The following is a 12783-nucleotide window of genomic DNA, read 5'->3' as shown; positions in this document are numbered from 1 at the left end:
AAAGCTTTGTCTAGAGGTCTCCAATGCCAACTTGGGGCAGTGAAGTTGAATGCAACACCTCTCCTGAGATACACAAAGTTGGTCATGAGGATTTAATTAAAACATGAGGAGTCATTTATACCAAGAAACTGAGGGTCCAAGTTTAAGAAACACCAACTTTTGAAGTCCCTACATCACATATGATAGTTATTACAGATAACCACTGCAAAGACCTCTACCCTTCAACCGTTTCCCTTACTAGTAGAAGGCAAAGGCAAATCAATTAAGTGATGATCAAGACTACAATCCTAAAGGCATGAAAGATATATTTAAAACTTATGCTAAGCAGAACATAATTTTCTGTAATGGAAAAATCAGTGAAGTTGTAACAGCTCTCTACTTTAAAAATTATTAATATTTGTCCTACAAACCATTCTGCTAAATAATTACAGAAATTTTGTTTTCAGTCAAAAACCTTTTTTCACTCTTAATTTAAATACAAATCTAATTTTTAAAATTAAATTCTGATTTTTAACCTAATTTGAAATTAGTAAACATACACATGTATGCACACAAACATACGTAGGTGCCAAGATATTTACAAGCCTCGAAGCCTACAAGATTTTAATCATGTTTTCCATTAACTCTCCCCACCCCTAAAGGTCTGCATAAAGTAGGGTTTATGAGAATCTTAAACAAAAGAAAATATTTAAGTTTCTAGCACAACTCAGTCAAACATAAATGGATTTCAGTAATATACCAACAGGTACTGTGCCGTAAGTGGAGAGCATTATGGATGTTTTGTCTTCTTCATCAGCTGCAGGGAGTAATGTCAAAATAACCACCACAGGATGAGTCCACAACTGAATTGTGAAGAAAACACTTTTCTCAAGAAATAGGTTGACTAAATTTATTCTGCATAATGCGAACTTTTAAAGAGGTCTGGAATATGCCCATTTTGGGCTGGAAGAGGAGCTGCCATGAAACACTGAAAAAATATAAAATACAACCCAGTACTTTCTAACTCAAAAGCACAAATCCATGAACATTAAAGCAGTTACTATCAGAAGAAAAAAAAACCTCATAAATATGTAAAGATACTATTCTCCATATGTCTTGTAAAGGGGATAATAGCCTTATATTAAGTTTTGCTTTGATTTGTAAGCTTTCACCTTGTGGTGTTTGCCCTACAGCCTTTTAGTCATGTACAGACTGGAGAAGTGAGAGCTTTGAAGTGTCCAACTTCCAGTGAAGTTACTAACATTTTTTAATAAGTCTTAAGAGGTCTGTGTGTGATTTACTGTAATTTCAGAACAAGCTCAGAAATTCACCCTAACTTGGAAAGAATGGGAGAGTCATTTGAACACATTATCACTGTTAGGGCAAGGGGGGGAGAGAGGCATGAAAATAATCTGGAACGTGATCAAGTCAAATTCAAAATACTGTGTATATAAATGTTATTACTGAGAACTTTAAGGGCAACAAGACAGTTTTGTATAGATGAGATTTTTTTTTGCAACCAGTAAATATAGTTTAAGTGATTCGCAGCCAATTTTTATAATTGCAATGAAGCAGCTGTGATCAAACTCTATTTGTAGAATCATAATAAATTTGCCCCCACCTACTAAAATTAGTTCTAAGCATCCAAAATTCCCATTTGAACATCTGACTGAACAAAACAGGCATTTCTCCATGCCAAAAACTGGAGGAAACAGACCTAAAATATGCCATTGCTCACCAGAAATTGTAGGCTCCCAGAATAACATGTGAATTAAAACTCATTTCAAGCTTGTTTGCATTGCTCCTCATTCCCATTCATAACGAATTTCTTGACAAATGTTCTGATTATTTCTCTTTTTTCCTCACTTTTTTAATTTAAACATAATTTTCAAATCACAGACAGTCTTGCAAGGAGAAACAGCTGATAGTACAACCCATTTGAAAATGGAAAGGGTGGAATTTTGCTCTCAGTAAGAGCTGGAGGCAACTTACATGATTAAAGACTGTACTGTAAGCCATCGTTAAAAGACTTCTTCCCATAAGTGAAAATGTGCAGTTTGCTACCATACACATCAGAGGCACATAAACCAAAATTAGGTCAAAGTCAATCAAGAAATGTAAATGTCTCGCTCCAAAATTCCTGCTTTTGCTTTTTTTTTTCCTCCCCCCACAAGGCTGAAGGAAAGAATAGAAATTTTAACAAAGTTAAAATTAAAATCTGTTTTTTCAGTTTTCCTCTTTCATTGGTATTCTTGAGGAAGTTTGCAGCATCACACTCAGAGAAGATAACCACCAATATTGATGCAGGATGCCTATGAATCAGGCTCTTCTTGCTTCCACTATCACAGAACTGTTGCACAATAGAGTTTCACACATCTCTCTTCACTCTTGCCCTTCTAGATGGGAAATTCCCATTTTACAGACAGAATTAGGAAACAAAGGTCTCGAGCAGCCAAGAAATCACAGGAAATTAACCCTCTAACTAGGACAAACATGATTCACCAACCTGAGATTTGGAAATCTCAGGCAGACCAGGGATACACGAACACAGCAGATTTCCAAGGCTGTTCACAAGCTGCCTGCAGTGCTGCACAACCTGAGCTGCCACAACTCCATTTGTTTCAGAAACCTAATACTGTACACAACACAAAAACAATATTCCTCCTCTTGTCTTTATGCTAAAAAACATATCCTATCTGAACTCTAAATAATGTTATTATGCAACAAGAATAGATATACTTATGGATTTATCTTACATACACATGATTATATCACTATAACAAAGACTGTAAGATTTTCTAAAATATATATGCTACTAAAAAAATGCTTAGAAAAACATCAGCAAGAACCACTTAGCCCCTATAAAGCCTCATTTTAAAAACAGAAGTTGGTGGAAGAAGTAAATTAATTATATTAAGCAGGAAATTGTTCACTAAATCAATTGGGCTACATTAGAGACCTGAAAATTAAGACTAGTTCCAAGGTGACCATATGGATATTCTGAGGAGTGCCAAGGTAACAAAAGACATTCCAGAAAACCTTTTTCATGTCTTACACACACACACACACACACACACACACGTATATATGTGTATTTCAGCACACATCTGTTCATCTAACAACTGTTTTCCAGAGTTGCTTTTTATAACTGGCTGTATCATCACCCCTAGATACCCCCATGACAAAAATCAAAGCACGTATGTGCAGTGTTTATTCATAAATCTCTTTATAAATCCTTACCATTTTAAATTTGTTCAGATGTGGATAGCATCTGGATTTCTTCAAATCAGTTATAATTACAGTGTTCCCTTCTTAGCCCAATAAATTAAACATTTATTTGCTGTCTATCATAAGATCCCTCCCCTAAAAGAGTGTATTTATTATGTCTTTTAATTGCCAAATACAACTAGAGGATCATCTGAAATTCAGTACAGAAAGCAACTCTGCACTTCCAGATCCTGGAGGTATCTTCACATAGATTTTCACTGTTCAGCACCATGGTACTTCAGGCAAAAATAGAATTATGTACAATCCTTGCCTGCATTCATCTGTGAAATTTAATTTTCCATTGAAAATCTACATATTAGCAGCAAGTTCTGTCCTCAAGCATGAATGTGTATTTCTTATTGGATCCAGTTTGGCAAAGACTATCCTTAGTTTCTAAATACAATTGAAGCTTCCATTTCACTTCAGGTATACAATCTATTGCTAAGCACTATTGGCAGTACAGAATAATAACAGAGCTGTATAATGGTTATAGTCACACTTAACTTTTCAAAACTTAGGTAAAGCTCAACGAATTCTTTAATTTAGTCATCATGCAAGAAGCTGCATTTACCTACTTCCCATTTGAAACAAGGCTCCCCACTGACAGTTCTCTGCACTATTTGGACTGGAGGGAACTGTTTGCCTTTGCAGTGCCCACAGCTGCGCCCCCACACACAACCTGCAGCCATTGTCAGCACAATTTAAAATTAAAAAGAACCATCAGGAATGTATTTGAAGAGGGTAAAAACAATATTTGCTACCTGTATCAGTCATACCTACAAGAAGAGCACTGCCTCACTGCACGTGCCCGGTTGGGGCTGTGGGCCTGGGCTGCTCTCAGAGCCAGCACGGGTGGCTCCGCAGCGCAGAGGAGCTGAGCCCCACCGAGAGCTGCAAGCCCAGCCCAGGGCCAGGGCACCTGGCTTGAGCTGCCACTCGCTGAAAGCTCCTGTTCAGGCCAGGGGGCTTGGCAGGGGGCCCCTTTGTGCCCAGACATCCAGGCCAGAGCAGCAGGGGCTGCCAAGGAGCAGCATGCCGAGAAACCAAGGATGCTCCCACCCTTGTGCCAAGTCCGCTCCTGCTGCTCCCCATGGCAGGGGTGGCACTAAGCAGCTGCCACACTGTTATCTTCACCCAGGTTAACCTCACCCAGGTTATCTTCACCCGGGTTTTCTTCACCCAGCAAACCAAGCCCAGGTGCAGGAATGTGGCATCCAGGCCAAAACAATGCAGGGACTCTTCTCACTCTCACCTACGGCAGGACACCAAATACCTGACCAGAGAGAGCAAAAGAGACATCCTCCTACCTGAACTAGGAAGGGGCATATAAAACTGAGCTAATTTCATGTGACACTGATTGTCAATCTGTTTTGGCCCCTCTGTTCAATACAAGAAAGCACTCTTTTGTTCTCATCTGCATTACGATCTCATCTATCCAAATGCAGCAGCTTGTTTTAAATCAAGAATTATCTTGGTTCTCGCTGCTTGAATCATTGTTATTGATCATAGCAACTTCAATAAACCCTGCTGCTTACCCAACGGCCTGGGGGCCTGTACCCATCTCCCCAGCCCTTTGTTCCACATACTGATTCACCTTTTCATCAAGGATTTTGACGTAGCTGCTGCCCTTTTGCGTTATTACCATGCCCCACCCAAATAATGATTTTATCACTTAATTCTCTTCCAGACCACATTTCGTAAAAGGGAGACCAAAAAAAAAAAAAAAAAGAGAAGAAGAAGAAGAAGAAAAAAAACCCCTATGCCCTGCTGGGTGGGTAAACATGGACGAGGTGGGGTTGTCTCACCACATGACAGACACACCCCACACAAAAACCAGAAACATGCCTTTCATTGGGCAGGTTAACATTTTTCTAAAAGTTACTTTCTAGTCCTATCTGATCACTGTCAGGATGAGTAATGCAAAACATTCAATTTCTTGTGGGTTTGGTTCCAGTAGTTACTAAAAGAAGCCAAGTACATGTTTGTTTCTAAACTACTTGAAAACCTTCAGAAAGTTACTTTAGAAAGTTCCTGAGCCCTTCACCAGCACAGGGATTTTACCCGCCTCCATTTTGCACGGTAAACACAAAGCTTCAAAACCATTTATCTTCAAGTACTAACTTTATTTTCTCATTTTCCTTGTTGGAGGATTCTTGCCATGTTCCAGGATGTAGTTAAATGTTAAAAAAGTAGCCCACAGACTCCCCAGGCAGAGACTTATGGAAACAGGTGCCTTTAAAAAAAATGAAAGACTTTGTCAGCTCTCTGACCTGCCAGAGCTCTGTGCATTAGTAACACACAGTGCCTGCTGAGTTCTCCTCAGCTAATTAGAGGACCCGTATGGCAATGAATGGCCTTGACTATAAATACTTCCTGAAAGATCGCTAACAGAGTCAGAGGAAATGGGAAAAAAATGAGATGCAGCTACAGAGAAACTATTTCAGATGTTTCTTGTTTAAAGGGCTGCTTTTTCTTTCCTGAAGTTGCTTAGGGATGACATGCAGTATCCAAGACTTACACCAACTTAATGTGAGAAGTGGGATACAATTATATGCATTGAATTTAATTCTGTAGATATACTACTAAGATGCTGCTATGAGAAGGTGATTGGAAGTGGGACACAATGCCAAAGAACACAAAAACTTCCATCTGTCACCCTGAAAGGACAACTGAAAATTCAGATTTAAACCAAGATCCGACTCTGTGTGCTTGAAACTGCTCATGCTGCTTCTTGTGCTCACAATAAAGCCAGCAACAGCATCTACCAGCATCAGAGAGGCAGGTTTTACCTCAAATGTATGTTATTTTTCTGGCCAAGAATTCTATGTGCTTATAGAAGTCTTCTGGAAATCATAAAGGACAGCTCAGCATTTCCACTGCTTTGCAGCTATTTGGCATCCAGCTCTGTGGATAACAGGAGTCAGTACCTTATAATAGGAGAAATGATGATTTGCCACTAGGGACTGTGCCTGATATTTACTACACTGATACTAAATCAATTCTATGTAGATTTAATACTTACATACCAATTGCACATTTTTAAATTAGCTCTGCCACTCACCTACATAGGAGAATGCAAAACAAGGAAAGAGGAAATAATTTTTTCTAATTTTCTATCTCCCCCAAATTTAAAGCTGTATGACCAGCTTTAGCCATGTGAATGCCATATGAAATAGCACAAGAGCAAATATCAAAGACAAAAAGAAAATAATTCTTCTCAAAGTAAATGAAAATGTTTTTGAAATGCTGTGATTTCTTGTAGTGTCTAAACAGTCCGATCATTATAGTGCAAAATAATCTCAGTTTAATAGAAGAGTAGATTTTACCCTTTGCACAATATAAAAAGCTCATAGTAAAGGTTAACATAACCTCAGTCATATATTTAATGCTACATCCTGCAGTATGCCTTTGATAAAAATCCATAGTACTTTTGGAATAATGTGACGATCTCTCTCCCTTTGATGGTACACAAATCCCTCCACAAACCATGATTAATACACAAAGTAATCTTGCTGTGTGCAGGTCCATGTGACCCCACAGGACACACACACTGACCTGTGTTATTACTGCATCTTTGTTGGTTAAACTACAACTTCTATACCAACACCTTTAGGTGGGCTAACTAGGCTTCTACATTTCCCTATTTTGTGGAAAACTTTTATGCTGCAGTGTCCACACAGACCAAAACAGGACACTTCATTTAAAATCAGTTTAGCAAAAAGTTCCTGCTGTCCAAGATCTGCACTGTCAAGGCATTAAACAATCTGCCTGGCCTGGAGTCTGCTGGCTGCCAATGTGCTACCCAAAAAAAGGAACATTTTTGCATCTCAAAAGACGTTCCAGTATCAACAAATCTTTCAACTAGAAAATCAGCTACTCTAAGGAAGAGCAGAAATAATGTCCACATTGTACCACGCTGAGGTACATTTTTGGTAATTCCCATTTGTAAAACATACTGATTCACTGTAAGTACAGCTGCTGGAAATCTTTTAATAAGAAAAATAAATTAAAGCTACTCACAGAAGTGTACCAAGCCCCTGAGAAAGATTCTGTTACACACACACAGCTTGGAAGCATTCTCAGGGATAAAGGTGCATCAACTGCACATGTATGTTTGCATTGTCTCCAGCTCCCGAAAGGTCACAAGCAGTTTGGTCTTTTAGATTCTAAAAATGAAAGAAATCTTACCCCAATGACTCCCACAAACAATCTACTTCAGCACAGAATCTAGGGAAGGACCATGGTCATCATGTACAGAAGGAATACAAGAAATAGCATATAAATGGCTTAGTCAACATCCAAAGCTGAAAATTACTCCAAGCAATTTCTAAAAATTAATTATCCGGTAAGCATTAAGAATTTCTGTGGACTATGGTATATTTTCACCCCTTCTCCAATTGATTTGCATTGTCTCTGATATCTTACCAAAATGCTAATCACTTTTAAACCTGTAGTATCAACCTCTATCTACTTGAAAAAATGTGAAAAAATCGTATCTCCCCTTTGCCTTCCCCCCATCATCAAGAAAGTAAAAAATTAAAAGCATGTGGTATTGCTGCTACTGTCAAATCATTACAAGTCATTTGTAATAAGCAGAACCACTTTATAAATACAGAATAGCCAGTACAACCAAAGGGATGTGTTAGGAACTTTCTTTTTTAGTCCATTTCTCAGTGTTTATTCACTGAGTAATTCCAAATTTTTGGCTTCCTCTGTGTCAATCTTCAGGGGGAAAAAAATGAAGGTGTCCACAGTGATTTTATTATAGGTTTTGTTTCCTAGTCACCAGTCGTCCTGGGATACAGTGTTTTGCATAAGCATTCATTATATGATACTAGAAGGATGTATTGAGTTAACACTTTGCTTTCAGAGAGGACCAACTTTTAGACAGCATTAGCTGCTCCTACTAGCTATTTCATATTAGAAAAATAAATGTAGAGAAAAGTAGATAATAATGAGTAGATAATAATGAGAGATTTGCTTAACAACACAGTGCAATTTTTTTTATTTCAGAGGATTACAAAAATTAGCTTTTTCAAGAATGGATGGTAAATTCTTTTCTGAACAATTTTTATTTCTCTCTGGGCCAATTGAGCTTCTGGGCATACATATGTGTATGACAGATAATCCTTGACACTAAGCTCCCAATGGTCAAGCTGACCATCTCTTTGTCTTCTTATTTGTGGCTCCAGTACTGATCTCATAACTCTGTCTGCAGAAAACTAAATCAAGAGCAAATTAAAGGAGTTGGGTTTCTATGATCTTTTTCACAGATTGAAAAGAAGAGGGAACTAGTATCACTCACAGAATCACACTCCCAATATCGCCTATCCTACAGATCACCCCTTACCTTCAAGAAGTTTCAATTCTCATTTTGTTTTCTCTATCCATCAATCATGATGAAATATGTAATATTAGGGACTCTGTTCAGCAGATGAAAAAAGTTGATCTCCTTTCCCCCACTTTCTTTTAAAAATATTTCAAGCTGACAAAAGCAACTTGCCTAATTTTCTAAGAAAAGTGAAAATTCAAATATTATCAGTAAGGAAAAGACACAGACAAACAAGTCCTTGGCACAATAGAGTTCAAAGAGCGTGGCAGCTAAAGGTGTACACAAAAGTAATTCCTGTTTGAAGGACTGAATGTTTTATCAACCACTATAAACACAATCTGCTAATAAACCATTATAAAAGAAAAGTAGAGTTGTACACACTTTAAAATGTAAGGAACGAATTTATATGCACTGTTAATACACAAAAGTAAGACCTTTATCTTTTTTCCAGAGAAGTATGGAAGATATAGGTTTTTTTAGTCCCAGAAGTGATGAGTATGGAAGATACAGTTTTTTTAGATCCAGAAGTAATCACAGTATTTTGAAATTGATAAAATATTAATTTGAAAAATATGTATATATAAAAGTGGCTTTATATAAATACTTTAAAAAAGCATCTGAAGTTATTTTTAAAATGGCATAAGAAGCAGCCAGCATACAGTTACAGGAATTCCACTGCTGCATGGGTTTATGTACATATTTTAATACCTATTTCGTGGTGGAGGAGAGAAATATAATCCTGCCATCCACAGTGAGCACACATCCAGGTTAGCAACAAGGAACCTATCATACTGTAACTGCTTCTCATACACTTAAAATCTGAGAACAATAACTAAGGTACAAAAGTTTGTGGTCTCCCTAAATTGCATGCAGGGTTTAAATTACAGACACTCTATTTTATAATTAGAATGGCTGCAGTATTTTTAAGAACATTGACTTAATTTAAAACAGCTTTTAAGACTCCTATATGTACAGAGACAGATATACCTGTGTATAATCTTAGTAGACCATGGAATAAAACATTTATCTTCCTTTTTACATGTTACATGTGACATTGTTACACTAATTGATGCTATGGTTACAAATGCTGTTATAAAAGACAAAAAAGGAAACCAGCAGATCATCACTTCCATTCTAGTGAGCTTTGTCTGCAGACTGACTGCTCCTGTGGCAAGTTTCTATAAATTCAGATAGGGAGCAGCTCCTGAAAACATGTGATGACTTCAGGAGAAAAGCATTTATTTGTCTCCCTGTTCAGCTCCTCAGAATATGAGATCTCTTCTAACCTCAATTTTCTCTACAGTGGGAAAAACACACCTTGATGGAAGGGAAACTTCCTTGTATATAGATCCTTTTGTTTAAAAAAAAAACAATGAATTATTTGGTGGGACAAATATTTACCTTCTCTTATCACATGAGATCCTTTCTTTTCTTTTTTTTCATTTTCTTTTTTTTTTGTTTCTAAGGCAACTGGACAAGTGTCAAAATTTATATATAATTATGTTGTTTCACAAAAAAAGGTTACTTTTTATTAATATTTAACTCACATTTCATATTCTTAGATATGTAGTAATATAAAATCCTGCTTAAGTGCGAACTGTCACACCACCACAAAATTTAAGAGGTGATTAGCTGTTTTAGTGTAACAGATGTGCAGCCTTCTGGGGTTCTAAACCTCCCTTCTTCACATGCATCACCAACCTGCACAATTAGCAGGAATGATTAAACAAAATTCAATCAGAGTTAAATAGCAAAAGCAGAAGCTTACTAATACTCCATCAATATATAGATTGCTTTATGTGAACACTTTGGAAAATTTACCTGCCAGTTTGGCTCTACAAATTTGAGTCTTTCCTTGACTTTTTTTTTTCCCCATGCCCTAAAAGAACCCCAACCACATTACTCCGGACCTGAAGAAATCATTTGCACAGCCAATCAAATATAACATACATGCAATCATAAAAAGAAAAAGGGGGGGCAAAAAAAGGTTTCCTACCCGTAATAAGGACTGGGATTCGTCTTTTGCCTTGCCGTCCCCGGATCCAGAGTAGGGCTGGCTGAGCTGCCCGGCTTTCTCTGCTGCTCCGGCTGGGACACCCTGCAGGAAACCCTTGCCCTCCACTGCCAAGCCATAAATGGGCCTTGCGAGATGGGCAGCTTCTACATTTGGACTATCCCTTAAAGGCTTTGGCTGCTCTTGGCCGACAGACACGGGGGTCAGTAAGCCTAGACTGGTCTGCGGGTATGATGGGCTCCCCCGCAAAATGTCTGTTCCTCTCCAGGTCACATTGCGAAGATCATCACTGGGACTGTCAGTCCAGCCTTTCTCCTTGAGCACTTCCTTATCTTCTATCTTTTCTCTCTTCACTATGCTGTCAGATATGGGCTCCCCTAATTTGGGGTCTGGATTAATCAGACTGTAGACCTTAAGGTCAATTTTTGGCTCTTCCTTGATGGACGAAACGCCATGAGTGTCCTCCCCGTTGGCTGTAGTGATGTCCATCTCCTGACAGTGCACAGTGTTGAAGTGCTCTAGTAGTGACTGAGTGTCAACAGCTGTGAAGCTGCACTGACGGCATTTGTAGCAGTTGTGTACTCGCCTGGAAGAAAACAAGAAGCACATTAACATGAGAGTCACCCCTTGGCCTTCCCTCTCTCAGTGGTTTTACCTACCAAGATTAAGAAAATAAAGCAAACTTACAGTATGACCCTGTCTAAATAAAGCAAGCAGGTTTACTTTGGTATCTTATACAGCAGGGCAAAAATACTGCTGATTTTTCCCCTCATGCCTTGCAATGGCCTCCTATTGTTTCTTCACATTCCATGGTATTATTCTAAACTTCATAAAATTTTCACTGGGATTTTGTGTTTTTCTTCTTCAGTTTGCTGCAATATACTTTTCACTTTCTGCTGCAGCAGGAACACTAAAAAATATACTTTTCAACCAAAATCAAATAGAAGAGGACAGTTCTCTTGTTATTAAAAAAAGACTTCAAAATAACATAAATCTATGTTTGAAAGTTAAAACATTTTAAAAAGTCCTTTACTTTCTACCTATTCCATATACTTTTGCTTGACAAGATGATTTTGAACCCAGCTCTGATTAACTTAGGGATAAGAATACACCAAAGGACAGAAGGCTGTACAAAAGAGACAGCAGTGTACACTTGGTTCTCCATGGACATTTTAACACAACTTAAAAAGATGCAGCTCCAAAGATAAAGCACAATAGTTGGCTGTGTCACTACAAACTGCCTTTCCCGTCAAATATAGAAATTCTTGGGTAGGAGCTGTGGAACAGAGTGGAATAGCACGCCTTCCTGTTTTTACTCTAAAAGCCTATAAAAAGTACTGCATTACTAAATTATGTAAAGCATATGTTGCTACATGAGAACAACATGTTAGCCACTTACTGTATCTATCATAGGAACAGAACACTGTTTATGAGCTCTCTAACGCCATTATGAATAATTGTTCATAGCACAGGAGTGGTCAGAGCCTTTCATCAGGCTCCGGGCCCCGCTGCACCCAGCATCCTACCAAAGCAGAGCAAAATTTCATCCATGCCCTGCAAAATGTACAGAACTCGGCGAGAGCTTCTCCCTACAGACACGCTCACAAATCCACACCCCAGGCATTCGGAGTCTCAACAGTGTCTTTAGCCAAACTAAAAAAATGAGCCTTTCACTATCCACACAGGACAAAACTCGTATGAGAGATCTGTTACTGCCTTGACTCCAATTGTTAGAATTAATTCTTTTAAGGCCAAATCTTTGTCTCAGTGAAGTCAATGGCAAAACTCCCATTGACTTCAGTAAGAGCAGGATTTGGCTCTTAGTGCATCTGTAGAATTGGAATGATACACAAAATGTCCCTTTTAGACTATGATAGTTTAGAAGGGACAGCTTGCCAAACTTATTAAACCCCCTTGCCTTCCTTCTCTCCTTTTGTTGGAAAAACAAACCATATGTTATTTACATTGTCTGATTTTCTTGCAGTTGTGTCAGCGCACAGACATGAGTACACATTCGGATTCATGCTTTTCAGCCCTTGTGCAATATCAGTTTTCTTTTTGTCATTTTCCGTATTTATATTCATTTTAAGGGACTAGATGGTCTTGTTCCATTATGCAAAAAATAGATTCAGTTATTCTCCACACAGCCTTATGGCAACAAAACTTACTTGTGGGAGAGCAAGCTGTGGGT

The 12783-nt window shown here is 38.1% G+C and overlaps 1 protein-coding gene across 6 annotated transcripts in view; it reads right to left on the bottom strand.

Moving 5' to 3' along the window:
• Positions 1-12783, bottom strand: part of TRPS1 (transcriptional repressor GATA binding 1) — a 212057-nt gene that overhangs the window by 136300 nt on the left and 62974 nt on the right. For all 6 annotated transcript variants that reach the window (XM_071421698.1, XM_071421702.1, XM_071421703.1 and 3 more), the window contains one exon: positions 10575-11178. In XM_071421698.1, coding sequence (XP_071277799.1) covers positions 10575-11178 — 604 coding nt within the window. The remainder of the gene's footprint in view (positions 1-10574; positions 11179-12783) is intronic.

This window comes from Agelaius tricolor, unplaced genomic scaffold (genome assembly GCF_023055355.1).
Source record: "Agelaius tricolor isolate 1412-34295 unplaced genomic scaffold, bAgeTri1.0.p SCAF_2, whole genome shotgun sequence".
In the NCBI taxonomy this organism is placed as follows: Eukaryota; Metazoa; Chordata; class Aves; order Passeriformes; family Icteridae; genus Agelaius; species Agelaius tricolor.
This window is presented reverse-complemented; position numbering and strand designations above follow the sequence as displayed.